The 24,653-nt window shown below is 44.0% G+C and overlaps 1 protein-coding gene across 1 annotated transcript; it reads left to right on the top strand.

Moving 5' to 3' along the window:
• Nucleotides 1-2,534: 2,534 nt before the first annotated feature.
• Nucleotides 2,535-23,407, top strand: Nup50 (nucleoporin 50). The gene is made up of 8 exons (XM_027954575.2): nucleotides 2,535-2,873; nucleotides 5,246-5,324; nucleotides 9,130-9,213; nucleotides 13,304-13,487; nucleotides 14,552-15,217; nucleotides 16,943-17,024; nucleotides 18,733-18,851; nucleotides 19,721-23,407. Exons 2-8 carry the CDS (start codon nucleotides 5,256-5,258, stop codon nucleotides 19,921-19,923), a joined length of 1,407 nt encoding a protein of 468 aa, XP_027810376.1. The 5' UTR covers nucleotides 2,535-2,873; nucleotides 5,246-5,255; the 3' UTR covers nucleotides 19,924-23,407.
• The last annotated feature ends 1,246 nt before the right edge of the window (nucleotides 23,408-24,653 follow it).

Genomic DNA, 24,653 nt, shown 5'->3' with positions numbered 1-24,653 from the left:
ATAAATAAAATAAAGGTATTGTGTCCAACTACAATAAAAAATAAGTATTTAAAAAAAAAGTTGGAAAAACAAGAAAGCAGAAGCAAGCTGGATTCTTCTTGAGCCAGTTCTTGGTTGCTGCTGTGATCCTCTGAGGATATCAGATTCTCGTTTCTTCACTCTTCCAAAGCAGACTGTGACAGTAATTCTCCAGAAGACTTTGGTCTCAGACTGGGGTAGTACCATTGATCCCTCTTATACTGGGGCTTCAGCCTCTTGCACGGTGCAGCTACTGGGTTCTTCCAGCTCTCCACCTGCGGACAGCCATTGTGGACTATCCAACTTCTGGTCACATGAGCCAACCTAATATATCCCCTTTTTATAATTATACTTCCTGTTGATTCTGTTCCTCTAGAGAACTCTAATACAGCCTGGTATAAAAGATTTATCAAAATGTAGAAATACAAATGAGGCACAATGGTACAACCCTGTAAGTCCCTGCTATTCGGGAGGCGGAGGCATGAAGATCATAAGTTCAAGGGCAGTATGGGCAACTGAGTGAGACTCTATTTCAAAATAAAATTAAAAAAAAAAGGGGGGGGGGTTGGAGATGCAGTTTAGTGGTAGAATGCACTTAGGTTCAATTCACAGTACCATCCCTCCTATATTTAAAAAAAAAAAAAAAAAATGCCCAAAATCTAGCTATTCACAATCTAATACAGATCTCTGGCTGGATATTGCTCTCCACATTTATCCTTCTAAGAACAAAACATCTGCCAATATCAATGCTTTGGATTTCTTGGGGGAAGTAAATATATTAGCTATGAATAAATCTGGCTTTATTAAATAACCAACATAGGTACCACTTTTTTTTTAACCCTTTTATAGTAAACCCCATGTCCAGGGGGAACAGGTTCCAGGATCCTCTGGCAGACATCAAAATCCTTAGATGATGAAGTCCCCTACATAAAATGACATGCTGTTTGCATATGACCTATTCACATCCTCCCATATATCTCATTTACTTTTGGGGAAGCTCCCCCTAAGTTGCCCAGACTGTGCTCTAAATGGCTAGGTCCTTCATCCTTCTGTCTCAGCATCCAAGTACCAGGGCCTGGCCAGTGCCCACGGTTAATGCTATGTAAATGGTCCTAGTATTTAAGAGAACAATGAGGGGAAAGTTTGTGCATGTCCTTTACAATTTTTTTTTCCCCCTGAATAGTTTGGATCTGTGTTAGCTGAATCCACAGGGAAGGAACCATGATCAGGGCGCGTGGGCTGTAAATGCAATCTCTTCTCGGCTTAAGCAGAGCTAAACAAGGGGTCCCTGGAACACCCTGGAGGTATGCAGAGCCCCGTTTTCTCCAGGCCTGTTGGCAACGTCCTTAGACTCTCCATACCCTCACCCAGAGGGTCGAGAACCCCGGCGCTGGGATGGGGCTGGGGCGGGGGGTACAGCTCTTGCCTGGCACTGTTACCACTGTTGGCCGGTGACCAGTCCTTGCTTCCCCAATGTTGAAGAATAACACCAGAGAAGCACGCGGAGGCTAGGTCAGAGTAGAAATTAGAAGTTTATTAAAGGACAGCAGAAAAGACTTCTCCGGAAGAAGAAGGGGACCCAAGAGGTGGAATCCGTGGAAGTGCGGTTGTTTCCCCTTTTTATAGTTCTTTCAGTGATGAAATGTAGGCTGGAAGGCCTGAGGGGTGGGACACAAGTGGGCCAAAGAAGCAATCTGGGCAGGAAGGACTTCATTAACATTTCTTTGGGATGGGCTAACTTCAAATCTGCTGGGGCTGTTCATTAACATTTCTTCGGTATGGACTTTGGGCCTAGGGCTTTTCTCAGGGACTATATTGACATTCCATGAGTTGTCCTGCGTTTCCCGGAATTTATTCAATGTGGCCTCCATTTCAGATCTTACTCCATATTAGGCCCGATTTACCTAACTACACTGACTACCTAACTTTAAATCTGGCTTCAGCACCGCACATAAGTAAGCCAATAAAAGTCCATCAACAACTAAAAATAGACATTAAAAAAAAAACCACACAGCTCTAAAAAGCGCTCCTTTCCGACAGCTTGCCACGGCTAGTGGAGGATAGTGAAGGGCTCTCACCTCCGGAGCCCTGGGGGGACCCGGCGCCCCGCAGGCGGGCTCCTCTCCCCGCAGCCCCCCCCCCACGCGAAGACGTCACAAAGGCCCCACCTCCTCCCCGCGGGGGCGGCGGGGGCAGGTCGGACACCGCGAGGCTCACCGCGACGGGGCCCCCACCATGCCCTCCAGGGCTCCTCGCCCGGCACCAGCCCTCCGAAGATTCAGCAGCGACTTCCGCGCGAACCGACCTCAACTCGAAGGTGGCCCACACGTCACCCGTGCGCGTGAGCTGCGGCTGCGACCGCCCACCTCCCCGCAGCCGCCCAAGGCGTGTGCGCATGCGTGCGACGGGCGCGCTCCTCCCGGCGACCGTTTCCAAAGCGCTGGACGCATGCGCCGCGCGACGCCCTGCGGCCTGGGGAAGGAGGTGCTTCTGCCCCCACTCGGACGCGCTTGCGCAGTGGCCGGACGCGGGCGTTTCTCCTTTTTCTTCGAATCGGGTTTGAGGGGTAGATTCGAGTTACAAAATGGCGGCCTAGAGTGCGCTCCCCGCCGTTTCCCTGGTGGTCTCTGGCTTAGTGGATGTCTCCGCGTCTCGGTGCCGAGCTCACAGACACGCGGCCCCCGGGGGACATGGTGTTGGAGACTCCGGGCTTGCTGGCCACCAAGTCCTCCGAGGCTCTCAGCGCACCGGAAGCGTCCCGCCGCCGCCTGGGCCCCGAGCGCAGCCATCGCCACCGCGTCCCTGCTCGCCGCCGCGCCCACGAGCCAGCGAGAGCTGCGGCGGCCGCCGGAGAGGTGCGGGACAGGTGGAGGGCGGCGGGGACGTCCGAGACCGGCCGGGGTCGGAAGGAACAGGCGGGGCCGGGACGGGGACGTGCGGGGCCGGGGCCGGCGGGGCGCCGGACGCGGCGGGGCGTTTGTGAAGCGGCGGCGCAGCTCGGGCGGGCGCGCCCCGGGCCTGCGGCGGGCGGGCGGCGGCCTCCCTCAGGCGCGTCCTCGCCGTGCCCCGCGCTTCCCGCCGTCGCCCGGCCTCCGAGCAGCGGCGTGGGGATGCGGGTCTTCCGCGGCGTCGCCGGCGGCCCCCTCCCTCGTCCTCCAGCAGGTGCTTCCCCGTCCGGGTCAGATCTCTTCTCGGAGGCGCCACTGCAGGCGTCCTCCCGGGGCCGAGGCGCCCCCTGTCACCCGGACTTTCGGGTTCCCAGCACCGGGCGTCGTCGCGGAGGTCTGCCGCCGCACCCCGGGCACCCCGGCCGGCCTGTGTGCCCCGTAACCGCAGCCGAGGACCCTGGGCGCCTGGCCTTGCTCCATTGCACACAGGTGTATCAGTCCCCTCTCTGTGTCTAAAAAGGGCAGCCTTATCTCGTGACATGCTTTGGAATAACATACGAACTTGGTAAAAAATGGTTTTTAAAGTCCGGCGCATATTGGAACTGTCTTTTTCTACACTACGACTTACAAGTTTTGGGAAAAAAAATAGCCTCTGTTTCTAAGAAAACTTTTTTCTTCGATTATACTTATAAAGCTCTTTCTTTGTTCCAGGCACTGTTGTAACTAAGCTCTTTATCTCATTTAATGTTCCTAATGAACTCTTCCCTGCCCTGCAGATAAAGAAACTGAGGCAGAAAAATTAATTACTCAAGATCTCACAGCTAGAAAATGGCAAAATCAGATGCCAGCCTCTTGGGTTTTCTCATATATGTAGTGCCCAAGATCACTGATTCAACAACAGATAGAACCTCTAGGAGCTGAACAGCTTGGGGTATTTGGAGAACTTCAGTAGGCAAAACTAACCTCCCTGCTTTCTGGTTATGCTGACTTGATAAGTGTGTTCGAAAATGAAAGCTACTACATTAATTTAGCTTGTTTTACTCTGCCAGTTATCTCTAAAGGTATAGGTGTGAGTTAGATATTAAACTTACCTCCCGCCCCCCAATACTGGGTATTGAATCCTGGGATCTACTACCACTGAAACCTACTACAAGCCCCCACCCCATCCCCCACCCCTTTTTTTTCTAATTCAAGACAGGGTCTTGCTAACTTTAACTTGCAGGACTGGCCTGAACTTGAGATCCTCCTGCCTCAACTTTCCTAGTCACTGGGATTGTACACCACCACCCTTGCCCCCAGCAAAATTTTCTTACTACCTTTTTTTCCTTTTTCAACTCCACCCCTTTTGCTCCATAGTTAAATCTTTGATAACATTATCACTCCAACCTCTCACCTCTTTCGCCCTCTGGTGGCGAAGTTAATGAATAGCCCGAAGAATCCAGAGACAGTCTGAATAGTTCAGTAAGGAATTTTATCTATTCCTCTATTTGTTTTTGTTTCTGTGAAAAAATCAATAGCAGAAATTGACCAAGTGTTTTTGGGGAGGCATTAAGAAGAGAAGACTCTCAGGTGATGCTGGAAACTATGCTAAATCTCATACTTTATATTTTAAAATCTTGGACTTAAATCATTCCGTAATCAGAAAAAAAGAACATACTTGTAAGAGAGATTTCAAAGACTATTAAAGATTTACTAAAAGCTGAAAGCCCTTAGACATTAGATTTTGGAAGACTTTGGAATATCAACATCTGAATTTTGTTCTATAGCAGTAGGTGATCTATGAATTTGTGTCTTAATGACTTGGATATTTTGGGAAGCTTAATCTCGTAGGTTGTGGTATTGAGCACAAACTCAGGAAGGAATTCAGGTAAGTTTAGTCAGCCCTGGAGGGTACTAAGAATTAAATGGGAAGGGTTTTTTGGTCTATTTGGCTGGTGAATTAGTAAAGAAACCAGTCTACCCCCAAACAAAGCTCTCAGTTCTAGTTTTTTGTTTTGTTTTTTCTTTTGTTGTTGCTGTTGCTTCTTAAACAGCAATGTATGTGATGTTAGGACAGGAAATAATTGCAAATTTAAAGGGATGGACACAAGCACACTCTGTGGATAGGAATCCACTGCTGAAGTAATGCTGTCAGTTAAGCTGATGATCTGTTTTTGAAGCACTACACATTCTCAGAATGTTGGTGCATCCATATTGAATCAGTTTCTACTGGCATCACTAATGTTTTTGTTTCTTACTAGAGTGAATTTTTAAAATTCTTAATTTTTATAGTTCTTTGTGAAAGCCATATCTTGATCTAGAAAGGTTACGTTTTTTTTTCTCTGTTTTCTGTGATTTAGATTCGAAAAAATGGCCAAAAGAATTGCCGAGAAGGAATTGACAGATAGAAACTGGGACCAAGAAGATGAAGCTGAAGAGGTAAAAAAAAAAAAAGTTCCCCCCAAAATGATTTCTTATTGTACCTACATTTAGTTCATTTTGGGGTTCTTCCTGAAGAAGTGTGGTAGAATTAAGTCAGACATTTTAAGAACATCCCAAATGGGTGGTACTGTGGTTTCTTGTGACTTGTGTGCTTTTCCACTAGTGCCTGCTCCTAAAATATTCTTTGGAAAAGCACCTTCCCCCTGAATTTCATATACTTGGCAGCATTCTAAACCCATGATTTTGAATAAGTCATTTTAGTCATTACTGAAGAATGACTTAAGTGATCTGGTCATGAGGCTAGCTCAGTGCTGGCACTCAGGTAGGAAACGCATCACCATCTCAGGCTGCTGTCCCTGTCACTTTAGATTTCAGAAGTTGAGGTTGTTTGCCTTACTCAAATTCTTCTCGTTCCTATTCTGATGGTAGAGCTGATACCCCCAGCAGTTGCATTATTAGTAATAGAATTCCTAGTCTGTAGTTTCTTTAGAAGCAAAATGAAAATCGTCTTCCCTGAATAAATCTCACCATGTAATTGCATTTCTAGTGTCTCACCAGCAGTTGATACTGCTAGGCCAGTTCACTCAGGACATCTGTAGCCAAGTTTTTAGCCTTTCAAATTTATAACATAGTCTAAGAAAGGAAAAGAAAAAAGATAAAAGAATTTTACAGGAGTATTTCTAAGCTTGTTCTTTGACTAATATCTTCCTTTCTGAATCAATCTTTCTGTTACTTTTTTATTTTCCTTTAGAAGTAGATATACTTTACTTTAAAAAAAAATTTATTTGGTTTTGGGGAACCAAAATCACAGTGTGTTAATGTTTTCACAGGACCTTTAACTCAAGGTTTTTCTGTGTGTGTTTTTGGTGTGGTTTGTTTTGTTTCTGGTACTTGGTATTGAACCCACGACCTCATGTGTGCTAAGCTAGTGCTCTACCATTGAGCTACATTGCCAGCCCCTTTTTTAGAATTTTATTTTGAAACAGGATCTTGCTAAGTTGCTTAGACTGGCCTTACACTTGTGCTTCTCTTGTCTCAGCCTCCCCAGTAGTTTGTATTACAGGTGGTGACACCATGCCTGGCTGACTTGGAATTGAGTCTTTTTCTTTTTTTCTTTGATGCTGGGGAGTGAATCCAGGGGTGCTTAACCACCGAGCCACATCCCCAGCCCTTTGTTGTATTTTATTTAGAGACAGGGTCTCACTGAGTTGCTTAGGGCTTTACTAAGTTGCTGAGGCTGGTTTTGAACTCTGATCCTCCTGCCTCAGCCTCCTGAGCTGTTGAGATTACAGTTTGTGCCACTGCCCCCAGCAAAACTTTTTTTTTTTTTTTAAAGAAGTGGACACAGGGCTGGGGTTGTGGTTCAGTGGTAGAGTGCTAGCCTAGCACGTGCGAGGCACTGGGTTCAATCCTCGGCACCACATAAAAATAAATAAAAAATAAAGGTATTGTGTTCAACTACATCTAAAAAAAATATTTAAAAGAAGAAGATGGACACAATACCTTTATTTTAATTTTATTTTATTTATGTGGTGCTAAGGATCAAACCCAGTGCCTCACACGTTAAGCAAACGCTCTACCACTGAACTATGACTCCAGCCACCAGTGAATCCTTTGTTACGGATTTTTTTTTTCCTCAGGTCTAAGCACGGATACATTCAGGGCTATAGTAAAATCTAGACTACCGTATAATGATTTTCTTTGGCATTAAAATATTCAGGAATGAAAAAAGTCCCACTTGGACAGGTTCTAATGACATGAGTATGGAAGGATTGCATTAATTACATTTAATTGGGACAAGTGTGTCCAAATGATCCCTTGTGTAGGTGTAAGAATGAATACCTTTAAGTTTTATATGATCTGCAGTAATTATAAATGAGATTTCTTTACAAGAAGTATTTATTTACAAGAAGTATCCCCGTACGGGCCACCAAATGCCGCAGTCTGGCTGGGCACACAATCACGAGCCACCACACAGCTTGTAGATTCAAACAGCAACTCTTTATTCCCGAACTCACACCAGCCATCTACAAACACGTTCTGGGGAAATCCATGTTCTCTGCCCAAATCCACCTCCACTGGGCTTCTATCTCCCAAAGAATACTGTCTGAATCCCGTGAGAACTCAAGGGGAACTCAGGCAGCAGGATACGCCCTATTCCCAGCAGGAATAATCTTAAACCTTAAACCTGGAACCTAAACCCGGAACGCCCTAATCCGCCTTGGTCCTTGAGCAAGGTCACCTACATTCAATGTCACTGCAACATGGGGTATGCTGGCAAGGAAATTGTCATACCTACTTGGCTAATGGCTCCCAGCATGCTCTAGCCCTACAGGATAAAAGAAGAGTTCAAGTTAAGACAAAGATCATTAGCAAACTTCAGTTTGCAGACATAGGACTTTTAGCATGTTATGGAAGGGCAGTAGTCAGAGTACAATGCTGGGAGCCTCCATCGCCTTTTGGTGGGCAAGTTGGGCAGGATTTTCTTTTTCTCGGTCCTGGAGGTAGAGTCTAGAGATGCTCTACCACTGAGCTACATCCCCAGCCCTTCACCCTGTGTGTGAGAGAGACAGAGACAGTGTCTTGCTAGTTGCCCAGGCTGGCCTTGAACCTGTGACCCTCCAGCCAGGACTCTTTTCTTAAAAATCATGTGTATGTGGGCTTTGGGGTATAGCTCAGTGATAGAGTGCCTGTTTAGCATGCACAAAGCCCTGATTTCAGTCACCAGCACTGCAACAAAAGGGGCAGGGGTGTTATAAATAAAATTTATTTTTAAAAACTGTATTAGAGTAGATACAGGCATCTGGGTTTCACAGTGGGTTGCCCCATCAGCTATTCATGATGTTTAAGATACTTTTCTGTTTTTAAATGATAGCTTATATTTTTTAAAGAAACCTTTAATTTTTTTCTAAACTTTTGTTGAGCCACAGTTTAGTCGGAATGATGCCTGGCATTTTGCTAGAGGGAATGGTTGAAAGGTGACCCTGCTCCGGGAATAGGGCGGCTCCGGGATTAGGGTGGATCCTGCTGCCTTGGGCGCCTGCTACTTTGGAGTTCTCGGTTCTGGGAGAAGTTGAGAATTGGCGCAAGGAGCCCGGTGGAGGGAGTGTATTCCCGGGAAGTGTGTGTATAGTGCCGGTGAGAGTTCGGGAATAAAGAGTTGCTGTTTGAACCTACAAGGCTGTGTGGCGGCTCGGTTATTTTGTGCCCATACAGACTGCGGCATTTATTAATAGTATCCAGTATATATCCAAAAATTTGAAGAATTGGCACCAAAGTTTTGATGGTCTTATCTTTTCAAAAACTGTTGTATATACTCCTCTCTTTGAATTGGAATTTGAAGTTTGGATTTGTATATTGTAGAAGGTAGATGGTTTGCCTAGCTAGAAGTGGAATCCACAAGAAAAAATTTATATTTATATAAATATATATATATTTATATATATATACACACACACACACTATTTTCTGTTAATTGTTAATCATATTAGTCGTATAAATTAATGGGTTTCACTGTGACATTTCCCAAATGCATATAGCATGCTTTGATGGTATCCACCTGCCCTCTCTTGCCCATCCACACCTTCCCCTTTGCTTTCCCCAACCCTTCTCCTTCCCTAACACTCCATCTTCTGCTTTAGGTAGATGTAAGCCATTTCTGTTAACAAGCTCTCTCCATAGTATTAACATTAACAGTATTTTAAAGCCATATTAGGTAAATTTGTCTCCGCTTGCTGTTTTGTTCAGCATTTTACCTCCTTTTGTCCTTAATCTTTCTGTGTTTAATTCGTATGCCCTGCAGGTGGGAACATTCTCAGTGGCCAGTGAGGAAGTCTTGAAGAATAGAGCCATAAAGAAAGCAAAGCGGAGAAATGTTGGGTCTGAAGTAAGTGCCTTCTTAGTGGCTTTGCTACTGAATACTGACTCTTTCTGAATACAGACCTTTTCTTCCTTTGGGAACAATCACAGCAACAAATGCTTTTTTTTAAAAAATGCTTACTCCTTTGTGTAGCTCACGGGAGAGAGAAGAAAGTAATCAATGTCACATCCATGTCTTAAAGGAAGCGTGTCTGTTTGAGGAAGTAAGATGAGAGGGGCAAATGCAAGCCCAGTGACACCGTGAGAGTAAAAGCCAGTGTAGGAGTTCATAGGCTGGAGATGTGGTATGGTGGGATAAGAAGGGGACTTGAAGAGGTGTCTTCAAGTCTTCACCTACTCCTGGGACCAAATTATAGGGAGTAGTTCCTTCACTATGCGAGAAATGTGTCAGTTTTCTTTCTAGTTTAGTATATTAAGATATTTCGTTCTTGTGCTCGGAAAGATAAAAGATGAGGACTGGGGGTGTAACTCAGTGGTAGGGCACTTGCCTAGTGAGGCCCTGGGTTGGATCCTTAGTGCAAAAAAAGAAGAGTTGTAACTCCTGAATTGGAATCATGTGGTCAGTATTCAGCAGTCACCCCACCTTTCAGAACTCCTCCCCAGTACAGTCCTCACCCTTGACACTCCAGACCCACAAGTGTGGTTTTGGTAATCTTGGATATCTATTGTCAGGCAGGAGAAACAGCTTTAGACATCTTGCATGGCAGCTTTGGAATAAACCTCCTTAGCCACACATTCTGCATTTCTCAAGTTTCAATCCCAAAGGAATTGTATTCTTATATTTTTCTTTTTTAATTGTTGATAGACCTTTATTTTATTTTTTATTTACTTATTTATTTATATGTGATGCTAAGAATCAAACCCAGTGCCTCACACATGCCAGGTAAGTGTGCTACTGCTCAGCCCCAGCCCCTCCCTTTCTGTTCTCACCTTGAGAAACAATAAAATGGAATCCTTATTATAGAAATAGTAGGTAGACATGGTGGCACATACTTGTAGTCCCAGCTCCTCAGAGGCAGGTAGGAGAATCACCTGAGCCCAAAAGTTTAAGGCCAGCATGGGCAACACAGCGAGACCACAAAATACAAAAAGAAAATTTATTATTTTTGAAGGTTTTCATCATAGGTTTTAAGTTGGAAAATGTATAAAGGAAGGAAGAAGGAGGTGGGCAGACAGAGGCTTTGGGAAGGCAATTAGTAAGAAATTTACAGCTAGAGTTACGTAGTGAATCAGTGTTGCATAAATGATGGTGTGTGTTAAGGGGAAAACAGTTTTTAAAAACGTCTTTACCTAGAATATATGCACCGTGTAATTCAGGGCGGACAAATGCAATCATAAAGCAAACTGATTCTCAGGTGGTTCTATATGGTCGCTTGTACACATGTAGAATGTAGTGATGATAAGTACCCGTTCTCTGCTCCATGGCTGCTCTAGAGGACCTCATTTCCTGGAGCTGTAAAAGCTCTTTGACATGGAACCTGAGGTTGTCTAGGGTAGTGCTGCCCAAAAGGAGACAGGGAACAAGTCTTAGTGAAGGAAGGGATGGCATGCAGACTTCTTCAGAACGCACCTAGCAGTCAGGTCTTGTATTTTGTTGTTTTTGGTACCAGGGATTGGACCCAGGTGCATTTGATTTATAATCCTGCTGTTTCACCCTCCCAAAGTGCTGGGATTACAGGCATGCACCACTACGGCCAGTAGGACTTCTATTTTTAAAATAATTTCAGCTTGAAGATTTTTATCTTTTACAATTAACAAATGTGGTACAGCGTGAATTTTTTTTTTAATATCTTTATTTTGTTTATTTTTTATGTGGTACTGAGGATTGAACTCAGTGCCTCACATGTGCAAGGCAAGTCCTCTGCCACTGAGCCACAACCCCAGCATAATGTTTTGAATTAGTATTCATTGTGGAATAGCTAAGTGAGTTGACTAGCTTGTATTATCACACTTTTTTTTGTAGTTGTAGATGGATAGCATGACTCTATTTTGTTTATTGTTTTATGTGGTGCTAAGGCTCGAACCCAGTGCCTCACACATGCTAGGCAAGCACTCTGCCACTGAGCTACAGCTCCAGCCCTTATTTATTTTTTTAAATTTGGTAAGAACACTTAAAGCTCAGCACATTAACTCTACTAAGTATATGTCTTGAGTTTAGTTGTTATTATTTTAATTCCAGGGTTTTGTTTTTTCCTGGTCTGATTTCATTATTACCTTAAGACTGGTGACTGGTTGGCAGTTGTGGTATGGAGCCGAGTGATGTTGGTAGTTCTCTCACTGAGAAGATGCGAGGAAAGATGGAATAATTTAATTAAGGATGAGACAGTTCAGTTTGCGAATGTGGCATTTGAAAATCCTGTTAAGTTCTCTCCAAGACACTGGATATAGAACAGGAATTAGGGCGGGTGAGAGGTGGATGGGGTGCTGGGAGTTCTCACCACACAGATGGCGGAGACACCACCAGAGTGGACGAAGAGGCAGTCAGAAGGAGCCCATAGTGAGGAGTGGGCAGCAGCAGGTCAGCAGAAGGAGAATCCCGGGGAGGGTGTTCTGTCGTGAGCCCTGGAACTGGGAAGGGACAGAAATATACGTGGATAATTGAAATCCAAATTTAATTTGGGTTATAACTTTTAGCCTCTAGTTTTCATGAAACTTGGATATTTGAAAAATAATGTCATATCATTTGCTATAAGCACAAATGTGGCTTTTCCCAACTAGTGGATTTGCCTGTTAAACAGATCTTAGCACTGGAGATCTATGGATAATAAAATAATCCAGAATATCTTTGTTTTGTGGAATTTAACTTCTAAATTAAGTTTAAGGGTCTATATTTTTTCCTCCATATGAATCCTAAAGAAAAATTGGGGAGATTGGGGAATATCATAATGTTTCAGGGCCCAAGGAGCCAAACTGAGTACATCCCAGTCAGTTCTTTTTCTCACTCTTCTGAAGGTCTGTCTTATGTGTCTCTCCTTTTTTTTTAATAGTGGTTTTTGTTGGTTTGGGGGGTTATTTTAGAGCTAATTTACTATTGCTAAATTACAGTAATTTCTAAAATAGCTGTAAACATCTTGTAACTTTAAATCTAGTGTGTTTCAGTGGTCAGTAAACATCTGGAATTTTGTAGAGTTGATTGACACCTGTGTTTTTAGAAATATATGCAGTAGTATTCAGGCTCACTGGCCCATCTAGACAGTGAAGAGGTCTGGTTGAGGTGATTTTTTGATGAGATGGTGGTTGATACATTTATGTGTGTACTCTTTGGGGGAGAAGCAGATTGTTCCCTATGGTGTCACCACTATTTTAAATGGATGAAAGATTTATAAAAAAAAATTATAGCCAGTTTAGCAAAACACTGTAAACTGAGAAACTGTTCTCCAGAAGCCCCCCAGGGACAGAAAGCAGCTTTAGAATTTCCTAATGAATGCCAAACATTTCCAGAGCCTCTATGATTAGAGATATGAGCAAGCTAGCACAAGGGGAGAGGCTGCTAGAAGGGTCTTGTCAAAGACGTCAAACTTAAGAAAGCAGCAAGAAAAATGCCCTGGGATTGCTCAATTACTGGGAAATCTCTATTTGAAATATGACCATTTTCTGAAGCTCTCTAGGCTGAGAACAACTGGAAAACAACAAAAGTTCCTAGGAAATGAGATAAATGGTAAAATACCTTTAGTTAACCTAATGGGATGTTTCTAAAACTTCCTTAGGTAAGTTGCCTTTGGAAGGTACATGAAGGATCTTTCCTTCAGATTCAGTTGTATTAGGTGTGTGTTCAGTTACCATTCTGAAGCTGGATGGGAGGTACGTGGATTTATTGCATTGATTTCTATTAACCTTTTATGTCTATGTATGCACAAGACATTTTTAAAAATATAACTGATTGTAAATGGTGCCTGCCTGAAGGTGCCAGCTTTGGATCGCCAGGCCTTCAAATGCAGTCTTTCCATGCAGTGCTGGTTGCGCCGCCAGTTTTTCGTGCAGTACAGATTACCTGTGGAAACTGGGTGCTCAGCAGTCAAGAGGATATTGTCACTTCCTTGCTTATTTGCAGATAGGAAAGGCCCTTTCCTAACATGTGTTCTCTGCTCATATTGCAGTCTGACAGTGGAGGAGCCTTCAAAGGTTTTAAAGGCTTGGTTGTGCCTTCTGGAGGTGGAGGTTTTTCTGCATTTGGTAGTGGCCCTGGAGGGAAGCCTCTGGAAGGACTATCTAATGGAAACAGCACTAGTGCCCCTCCCTTCACTGGTGCAAGGGCAGCAGCAGAGCCTAAGGCAACCTTTGGTAAGTAGCCCCCCTCCTCAGCCACCTCATATGAATGGAATCTAGGAGAAATAACTTTGTAAAGAAGTTTCTCTTGTACAAACCCTCAGTCCTCAGTCTGTAAGCAGAAACAACAGTAATGTCAGGGATGGAACTTTGGGGAGATATTGGCTATGTATATACAGTAGGCAGATAAGCAGAGCACAAGGTTTCAAGCCAAAACAGATCTGGATTCTGAGCTCAGTTCTGCCAGTTATGAACTATATGATCTTGGCAAAGTTCCTTAACCTCTGACCTTCAGAATTGACCTAAGAGAGCTGAGGTTGTAGCTCAGTGGTAGAGCACTTGCTTAGCATGGCTGAGGCACCCTGGATTCCATCCCCAATGCAGCAAAATAAAAAAATGAGGTGAAAAGGAAAAATACTTCATAGACCCTTTATGAAGGTTTGCCTGCTTGTCCATTAATTCATTATGGACATGTGTACCAAGGGTTATGTGTGCTTCTTACCACGATGGTCACTGGGAATTCCCATGACACTGTCCCTGGTCACAGAGCCATCCCAGGCCATGTTTGAACAAAATATGTCGATTACCTGATCCTGTTTTAATGGAGTTAGTCAAGAACTCTTGGGATTTACACAGAGAACAGGATCATGGGATCCTGACTGGTTGGGTTTTATTTAGCTAATTATTCTGAAAGTTTATACTGTTCGATTTTTATACTATGTACTTTCTGTTACAGTTTGAACTACTTTAATATATGTTTTTGCCAGCAACTTTGAGAATTAAAATCTTTTACTAACAATATTTCTGCCAGTTCTGTTTGAAATGAACATTGTTTTAAAGGAAAAATTTTTACTTTAAAAATACAGAGGCTTAATGTAGTCATACAGTGAATACTGCTCTTTGCCATAACCAGCCTTGATACCCAGATCCTAAATATTCCCTCTTGAACACGCACTTGTTGTAGTGCTACAAAACAGGGTATAGTTAAAGCAGAACAAGACAGAAGAGTGGTGTAAAAATCCAGATGGCTTCATCAAATTAGTTTTAAAATAAATTGTTCAAACTTTAATTTCCTATAGGTTCTTTTGCTGCAAATGGCCCAACTGCCTTGCTGGATAAAAAGATTTCAGATCCCAAAACCAACGGCAGCAGTCCGCAGCCCTCGTCCTCCAGCCTTGCTTCTAGCACAGCCTGTGCAGGGAGCACCTACCACAAACAGCTGGCGGCCTTGAACTGCTCGGTTCGGGACTGGATAGTGAAGCACGTGAACACAAACCCCCTGTGTGACCTGACACCCATCTTTAAGGACTATGAGAAGTACCTGGCCACTATTGAGCAACAGCATGACAACAGTGGCAGTGGAAACTCTGAAAGCGGAACAAGCCAGATGTCAGTTGACACACAGACCCCTTCCCTGTTTGGTTCAGCAAAACTACCACAAGAGTCAACATTTTTGTTTCATGGCAACAAAACTGAGGACACATCTGAGAAGAAGATGGAAGTTGTGTCTGAAAAGAAGACCGACACAGCACCAGAAGCAGCAAGTGTCTCGTTTAATTTCGGCAAGAAAATTGATAGCTCTGTTTTGGGCTCACTGAGCTCTGGTCCCTCAGCTGGATTTTCATTTTCACCTGGAAACTCCAGTTTATTTAGTAAAGATATTACCCAGAGTAAACCAGTTTCTTCACCATTTTCTGCCAAAACATTGGAGGGTCAAGCAGAAGGTGGCAGTAATGAAAGCAAAGGTAAATTTTAAAATTATCATTGTAAGTTTATATTTGTAAATTTTGTGTTTAGTGGGAAAGGCATATTTTTTTCCCCATTCCAGGTGGATCTCACACTGTGACTCCATCGCATCCTGCTTGTGTTGTCCTGGATAAAGTTTATTAGTCCTTACTTGTAAAATGACCTAGGACCTATTTTGTAGGGTTGTTGGAAGGATTATAAAATGGGACTTGGAGGTAGTTCAGTGGTATAGTGCTTGTTTGGCGTGCATGAGGCCCTGGGTTCCATCCCCAGCACCCCCCACCCCCCAAAAAAAATATATACACACACATAAAGAATATGTACAGCCAGGCATATGGTGGTGCAGGCTTGTAATCCCAGCAGCTCTGGAGTCTGGAGCAGGAGGATCCTAAGTCCAAAACCAGCCTCAGCAACTTATTGAGGCCTTGAGCAACTTTGTCAGATCCTCTCAAAATAACAAAAATAAAATAAACGGGCCGAGGACATGGCTCAGTGATTAAGCACCCTGAGTTAAATCCCTGGTACCTAAAAGGAAAAAAAAAATATCTAGCATTAATGATTTTGAGAAGTATCAAATGCATGGCTTTGCATTTAAAGAGATTGACTTCTCATAGCACAGCAATTAAACCAACGCAGTGGTTCCCCTACAAGTCTGAAATTCATCTTCCTGAAGGTCAGTGGTGGGTTCTGAGTGACAGTTCTGTCTGCAGCACCAATGTCACAGACCAGGCAGCAGCCAGAGCCTTGGTCCTTCCACTCCCTCTGCTCTTGGCTCTCTTTTTCTCTCTTTTTTTGGGGGGTGGGGGTAACCAAGGATTGAATCCGGGCACTTAGCCACTGAGCCACACTTCCAGTCCTGTTTTGTAGTTTATTTAGAGACAGGGTCTCACTGAGTTGCTTAGTCGTGCCTCATTTTCACTGAGGCTGGCTTTGAACTCTGATCTCCTGCCTCAGCCTCCCGAGCTTTTTTATTGGTACTTTATAGTTGTCACATTGGTGGGATATGTTGTTACATATTCGTACATTTACACAATGCAGAGTTGCTTTTTGATTTAGCAAGTTTTCATGCAGCTGCCTTTCTCTTCCAGGGAACCCTTCCCACTTAAACAGAGTCTTAGAGGTTGAGTACTGCCGTGACTGAAAGTGCCTTCTGGCCCAGTTAGCCAGGGACCTGTAGGAGCAGAGCAGTGAGCCCTGTGGCCATTCAGACAAAGGCAAACTTACTTACACTTGGCTTTGGAGCAATTTCTCTGACAAACTTCCTCTTTAAAAAATTTTACTTTTCCTATCATTGGCATTGCTGACATTGCTATATCTCGGCATGCTGTGGATCCAGTCACAAGAGCATTTGGAGATGAAGGCATTAGAGGATCCTCTGAGATTTTAGTTCTCCAGCAGATAACCTGAATATAAATAATTGAATATTGACAGGTTAATTTTCTATGCATGTCGTAAGCATGGATTTGTTCTAGGACTTTCTACATATTAGCAGTTACTTTAGAATAGAGAAATATGTTCTCATTAAAAACTATTATTTTTTACACAATAATTAAAATTCAGCAGTGGCCTCCCCCCTCCAAAAACAAAATGAAAAACGGTATGTGTTCAGTCTTCATGTTGGCTTGCATGGGGTATTCAGGGTTGAGACCTAGATGGTCAGGAGCAAGCTCCTGCTGCTTTTGCAGTCCTGAGTTAAGCTTGACTGAGCTGTCATTTTTTGTAAGGTGGAGACGAAGAGGAGAGTGATGAGCCTCCCAAGGTGGTGGTCACTGAAGTGAAGGAAGAAGACGCTTTCTACTCCACCAAGTACGAGATGACCCTGGGAGCTGGCGTGGGAGTCCCGGGGCTGTGGGTCAGCGTGTCCTCATCGAGGCCTGAGCTCACACTGGGCAACTCTGAACCAGAACAGGGAGAACCCTTGGCCTGCTATTTTAAACAGGCCAGGTCTGGAGATTTCCTGCTGAGCACCTCTGTCCATGCTTTAGAGACAGACTTCTGCCCCTTTTCTTCCTTCCTTCTCTTCCCTTCTGCTTTCATCGTGAAGAAAGTTGGTTTGGTTTTGCTTCTGCTCCTTATCTGGAAGCGTCCCTGACCCCTTCCTGGAGACCTGATCTTTCTGGATTTTCTTACAGACAAGAGTTGGGCACAGTGACCCGCCACCCCCTTCTGTTAAGGGTTGCGAGAACTTTGGCCTCCTCTGGTAACGAGGCTATTACTTGGGGTTGGGGAGGGGAGGATTGCTTTGTTTTTAAATGAGCTGCCTCTTTCAGCTGAAGGGAAATTCAAATTTTTCTTCCTCTTGATTAAATGAGATTATTGCTTGCAGAGATATTTCCTAAAAGATATTTACCATTTCATTTATAATGTACAGTTTTTAATAAGAAAAAATTAATAACGAATCCATAGTTTTCCATTTAACAAATCATCATATCCTCTGAGATTCTTAAGTGTTATTTTCAAGAATTTTTAAGGGACCAACAATTACCTTTGCTTATTTTTAAGGTTTTTTTTTTGGCAAGGGCAGGTTGGGTACTGGAGATTGAGCTCAGAGGCACTTGACCACTGAGCCACACCCCCAGCCCTATTTTCTATTCTTTTTAAAGACAGGGTCTCACTGAGTTGTTTAGCACCTCATGTTTGCTGAGGCTGCTTTGAACTTGAGATCCTCCTGCCTCAGCCTCCTGAGCCACTGGGATTATAGACATGCACCACTGTGCCCGGCGTTGCTGAGGCTGGCTATGAACTTGTGATCCTTCTGCCTCAGTCTCCCAAGCTGCTGAGATTATAGGTGTGTGCCACCCAGCTTATTTTTAGTTTTAATTGCAAGAGTGACCCTGACTTTTTAAAGATTTTTTCCTAAGAATAAATCAAATGAGCGGACAGTAGTTTTGTTGTGTTAATAACCAAATGACATGGGAGGCTAGGATGAAATATCATTACTGTATTGTTGAGCCTACTTGAGATTTACCTCAGCATCTTGGGAGATAAAATTGAAGGAGCCTGAAAGAAAATTTCTAAAATAAGAGATAAAGGAAAAGATAGGGTGGGGGCGATGAAGGACAGATTGTTTGTACTTAAAGGACCAGATCAGCTCTTGAGCTCAGAGCCAGAGGTGCAGATCAAGGAGCCATGGGGTGTCTAAGTATGATTTTGACTGACTTGAGAAAAGATGGTTTTAGCAAGAGTTATTAAAATTTTTATGGCGGTCTAGGGGTGTGGCTCAGTGGTACAGTGCCTGCCTGCCTGCCATATACACGGCCCTAGGTTCAGTCCTCAGCATTTGAAAACACAGAAATTTTTAGGGGACCCACTATTCAATTGGAAAAAATGGGGAGGGATTCTAGAAGGCTAAGTAGATTTTCTTTTTCTGATTTTTATCCAGACCTAGTTGATCTGGATCAATAAAATTATTCTCTGCTTTCATTTAATATAGATTTTTCCACAACCGTGATTGTTAGAAAAAACTGTGACTTGTCACTGAATACCTGACTATACCTGTTATCTTTTTCCATAGGTGTAAACTATTTTACAAGAAAGACAATGAATTTAAAGAGAAGGGTGTGGGGACCCTGCACTTAAAGCCTACAGCAAGTCAGAAGACACAGCTCTTAGTACGGGCCGATACCAATTTAGGTGAGGATTTTTTTTCAGCCTTGTTCCTCCCTGATTTTAGTCCTTGAGATTTGGGGGTTTATTGATGTGTTTTTGGAATGGAAGAGATCATTCAGGCCAAGTCATGCTGTATTTATTCATTAAAGACTTAGTTTTGAATAATAGGGAAACAGTGTGTAAGGAAATGTAGACATGTTTCAAACTAACGAGAAAGGAAATCATTTCATTTGCTTTGTTAGAAGTGTGACTGAGGCTAGAGAGAAGCTGGGCAGTTCAGGAAACGGGCCATCCCGAGGAGGCCTTGTATAGATGAAAGCATCAGAGCCCACTGCTGCCCACACTGTCCGCCAGCCTCCGTTTTTCCCTGGAAACTGCTGGAAGGAGAGCAGTGCTCAGCAGATGGGAGTGGCAGGGCCTGAGATGAATGGCAGGATCGCTAGATCTGTGGCTACAAGCCGTGTCACACAGAGAAACTTCTAGGAAGCGTTTTTTCCTTCCCAGGGCTTGAGTAATTTATAATAACGACACCATAATGTCACCATTGCCCAGTAAGTTGTGCTGGTCTCTGAATTACAGTAAAGCATCATCTCTGAGATGATGTTCTTGTTTGTGGGTCGTACTAGCTAGCTCTTCCTCCAGTCCTCTCGGAGCTGAGTCATGTGGGTGTGTGAGTGGGAGCGTTGGGCAGGGCCACCAGAGACCTCCCAGCACTCTGTCCAGGACAGTGCTAGTACCTGTGAGGGAGCCAGTGCGCATTCTTAATGGCTCCCGGTTTGGGATCCATTGAGTCTGAGCTGCTTCAGGGTTTCGTGCTCATCGAGCTGTGGACTCCTTCCGTGGAGCTCTAGTTGATATGATTTTGATGTATATTTTCCTTTGTTTTAATGCAGGCAACATACTATTGAATGTTTTGATTCCACCCAATATGCCATGTACCCGAACAGGGAAAAACAATGTACTCATTGTCTGCATTCCAAACCCACCACTTGATGAGAAGAGTGCCACCGTCCCTGCCACCATGTTGATTCGGGTGAAAACTAGCGAAGATGCAGACGAGTTGCACAGGATTTTACTGGAGAAAAAGGGCGCCTGAAGGTGAAGTCGGAGGAAGCATTGCCAAGTTGCTGCTCCCCCACCTCCCTTTAAACTTAGTTTTTCTTTTCTTTGACCTTCTAAGGACTTCTAGATAACTTAAAACTGTTGTGGGGAAGATTAAGGCCAATAAAACCTTTCAATGTTTTATTTCAATGTCAAGGAACTGTATTCTCCTTTCTTCCAAGACTGACAACTGTGCAAAATACATTCGAATGAAATTTTTTGGAAGTTTTTTAAATGTTCATTTGTTTATTAAACTGTTAGTGATTTCTTAATGGACCGCAGTCAGGGTTTGGATTAGCTTTCCCAAAGGCTTTTCTGATCCATGGGGTTTCGGGTCGATACCAGCACTGGCAAGGCTTCCTGACGGCGGATGCGGCATCCAGGAAGAAACCTGCTGGTGTGGTTCTTACGCGTGGGCGCAACGGATGTGTGAGACCAGCACTCTACCAAATGAACCAGCCGCCATGCTGTGACCGACGTTGTGTTCTGCTCTGTTGTATGTTCCGTTTTCAAACTGCAGTGTGGGCACTCTCCGTTCACTGTGGGTGTACATCGTCAACTTATGATTTGCAGACATTGGCCTTTAACCCTGTGGGCTGCTTTACTGTAATTCAGGAACTGCATTTTCATTTTAAAAGGAAGCAGGTTGCTCGACAAGGAGTTCTTGGGTTTTGAATATCTGGTTTTGTAGTTTTTATTCATGAGGTGCTATTATTTGTTTATTCCCCAGAGACAATTAAGATAGAAGGGGATTATTGCCAGGAATGGGGTTTAAAAGCACAAATTTGGTAGCTTATCATTTCTAGAAATGACCATGGACATCAAACCCTTAAGAAAAAAAGTGAAGTCAGACTGCACTGGAAAAGAAAAATGTGTTCATAGTCACTTGTACCTTAAATGAGCCCCATAGATCTAAAAAATTTACGTAAGAGGAGTTTGAATTCACTAGGAAACATGAACTTAAGGTAGTGGAGAAGGAAACTGTGTGTGAAGTTTGCCTTTAACTTTAGACAGCGGTATATTTATACACCTATTATCTGAAGTTTTTTGTTTGTTTGTTTGTTTTTTTAAGAATAAAATACTCAGTGTGTCCATTTGGAGCCATGGTTGTGCCCAGGAATATCAAGTCACTTCTCCAGAGCTGTCAGGTAGCACTAGCTTGCTTTGAAGACTGGGCACGTGAATTACATGCAAGATTTAATGTCTAAATTCCCACTTTGATTCCTTGTGAATTAAAAATGAAAGTGCTAGTGCCAGCTGGTGCTGTCTCAGGGCTCAGGGTCACTGCCCACTTGAAAATCCTCATCTTCAGTATGTAATGTGCCTGACTTAGGAAACAGGAATCAGAATACTTGTGGGTGGTCTGGGTGCTTTTAGAAACTGCAGTCTTCGGGTGTGGTGTGTGGAGCGCTCTGCACGGGGTAGCTTGCTCTGGAGCCCTTGAGGTGAGAGATGGTGAGATTTTGTGTTGCCTGTGACCGAGCAGTTTTCTCATTTCAGTGGGAGAATTTGGCCTAGAGTGTGGCTCTGAATAAATACGTGCAGAGAGTTGTGCTGTTAGGGATGTGGCTCAACTTTTACTCTGTTGTTGTGAGGCCTGGGGAGGCGGCAGGTAGGTTTGCATTTACCTTTAGAATTGAGAATGCTCAAGAGTTTTTATTAAAGATGATTTATGGTAAGCAAGTGGTTGATAACTGTTAGAATGACACTGCCCTGCCCTATTCATATTAACTTTCTGAAAAATGAAGGGTAAATAGGGGGACAAATTTCAGGATGTGACCACTCAGCCTCACCTGCTGCCTTGGCACCATCCCACATACTCACTCTCAGGCCGCAGAGGAGCATAGCATGTCCTGGGGCGTGGGGGGCGTATGTGGCCCACGTCTGCATGTGTCATAGGTGTTTACAAAAGCAGCATGAAAGCTCGTGTCACCTTCTAACCTCCTTCCTGAAGCCAGGTTTGTTTTTAAATTAGTGGATGTGTGTGGCTTTCTTTTGTCCTAACATTCCCAGCAAATTTTTGCTGCTGAGACTATCACTATTAAAGTGAGAATTACAGGGGAAAATGATGCTTCGACTCAAAATGTGATATTTTCTTGAAAATTTTTATGCTTTAGGATCTTGTTGGACCCACTTAGTGTATTCATATAAATGAACCTGAGTATGAGTGTATTTTATGATAAAATCCAACACCTTATATATTGCTTGGGGTTAGGGGCCCCTGGAGGGCTTACCCAGTTTTTCTCTACTGTGTTAATAACTAATTCTAGCCTGTGGGTTATTTTAGTCTGATATATTTTAACAAAATGTTAGAAGTTAGACTTTGGAATGTTCAATATGGACTGAAAATTTCCATCTTTAGTTTGAAAATCCATAACTTGTATCTCGTGTACGAGACCTGAAGCGGGGCTTGTGTGCGTGCGCACTGGTCACACGGAATTTTTAATTCTAAGTCAGATTTCATCCTGATCTCATTCTGGAAGTGGGAGCTCTAGGGAAACTTGTTCTGGCTTGTTCTGCAGCAAAACCTGTAGAGGGCGCAGCCTGTCAGCGTCTTCTCTCCCCATCCTGCGCTGAGAGTGGCCATCATGTAAGGACTAAGGACTCTCCACTTGATGCGGACAGCACTCTAAGGGAGATGCAAAACTTCTTAGCAATCAAATGGATAAACTGTTTGCTTTTTACTTTGTGCTAAGTATCCCGTGGCCTTTTTTTCCCAAAAAACTGATGGGTCCTTGCCATTCCCAGTAAGCAGAAGGCTGAGTGTTATGCCGCCCGCCTTACTAGAATCACACTGGAAACGTTGGTTTTAAAAGGACTTTAGTGTTTTACATGGGAGGCCAAGTCTGACTGTGGACTGATTTTCTTGAAGAGAACTATGTTTTACAGTTTCAATTATAAATCATATTCTATGCTGCATGCCAAAAAAAATAATAATAATAATGCCTGTTCTTGGAGAGAAAATATTCCACCTTAGCACTAGAACTCAGAACAGGTGTTCACAGAGAGCCTTTCAGTGTGCTGTCGAGTTGACGGGTCTGCTGTCCTTGGCATCTCTGTGGAGTCGCAGTGCAGGTGTGATGGGTTAGAAGGCTCTGTGGACTCTAGCGTCCTCGCACCCGGGTCTTCTCATCCTGGAAACACGGCTTGTCCTGTAGCCCGTAGAGGGCAGCAGCCTGTCGAGACTGGTCTTTGGTTCTTCCTACCGTGCACTGAGCACAGGCTCTGTGTGTTCCTAGCCGGAGGCCATCATGGTAAGGTCTAAGGACTCTCCATTTGATGCGGACACCACTCTAAGGGAGATGTAAAACTTCTTAGCAATCAAATGGATAAAGTGTTGTTTTTACTTTAAATAGGAAATTGTTTTCTAAGACAAATACTTGAATTGTTAAACATAATCTCAGTTTGTATTAGTTTTGAGTGACCCCGTTGAGGGAGTGTTAATCCATGAAATGTGAATAAATGGGAAGTAAACAAAAGCCACTGCGTTTGACACTTTATGTTGCTCTCTGGTACACTTGGCATGGATACTCAGGTAGAATGGAAGGGAGAGAATGAGGAGCTGCAGGAGCCTCCCAGGCAGCATGACCAGGGACATGTGCTTAATCTAGAGATCTGTGTATGTATCAGACTCCTGTGGGTGGGACGAGGCCACCCCAGGTCGCTCAGGCCTTGGGCTATGTTGGATTGCTTTAAAAACAGAATGGGAGTAGGTCCTTGACTGGCTGGCACGTGGATGTGGTGCCATGGTCATGGCTTCTCCTGGTCCATCCTCAGTGCAAACTCTCGTTTCTCCTTAAAAAGGAAACCTGGGCTGGGGCGTTGCTCAGTGGCAGGGCGCCTGCCTATCATGCAGAAGGCCCTGGGCTCAGTCCCCAGCACTGCAGAAACAAAAAGGATCAAGGCAAACATTGCGAATTTATGTCACTTAAAATACGGGGTGATTTAGGGAAAAAAAAAGATTAAATTCCATAATCAGTAGTACTCTGGAATTGTGTTTATACTCTTGAAGTCTCCTAAGTAATTAAGTATTTATTTGATTTGGAAGGTGTTTCCTTGTTTGAAAAATACATATTGAAGAGAGTTGATCTATCAAGGTGTTTTTCCTGAACTCCTGACGTCTGAAGGGAGCGACTGAGTGGCACCAAAGGTGCTGGCTGAAGAGCGGGTTGTGCCCAGCTCCCCAGCCCTGCAGGAGGTGCTTAGCCGCCTGGCCTGCCTACCACAGGGTTTCCAGGTGTGGCCCTGGGCCCGCAGCATCTGGGAGCTTGCTGGAAATGGAGACCTTTGGGCCCCAGCCCAGGCTTACAGAACCAGAATCTCGGGCGAGACCCGCCCAATCATCACCTAAATTGGGTGTAATTCACAATAAAATCACACTTTTAAGTATTCGATGTGGCTTTTAGTTCATTCAGAGTGGCACAACCACTGTCACTACTTTCAAAGTATTGTCATAATCAGCCATTAGGTTTGAACAGCTGAACCCAACGTGAAGTCGAGCTTGAGGACCACACACACGCACACTCACTCCCTGAGACTCCTGCTCAGACGCGAGGGACCATGCAGTGCCTCTTGGCATGCTCTGGAGGAACCAGCAGTAATCATCAGGGCCAGCAGTTACTGGTACACGGCCTTCTCTGGCCTGCATCACTGTCGTGGGAGGCAAGTGGTAGGCCACGTTCCCTTTGAGGAAACCCTTGCCCTATCTTTAGATGACCAGCCTAG

Source organism: Marmota flaviventris, chromosome 3, assembly GCF_047511675.1.
Source record: "Marmota flaviventris isolate mMarFla1 chromosome 3, mMarFla1.hap1, whole genome shotgun sequence".
NCBI classification, from domain to species: Eukaryota; Metazoa; Chordata; class Mammalia; order Rodentia; family Sciuridae; genus Marmota; species Marmota flaviventris.
The sequence above is the reverse complement of the archived record's forward strand: the minus strand, read 5'-3'. Positions and strand labels throughout refer to the sequence as shown.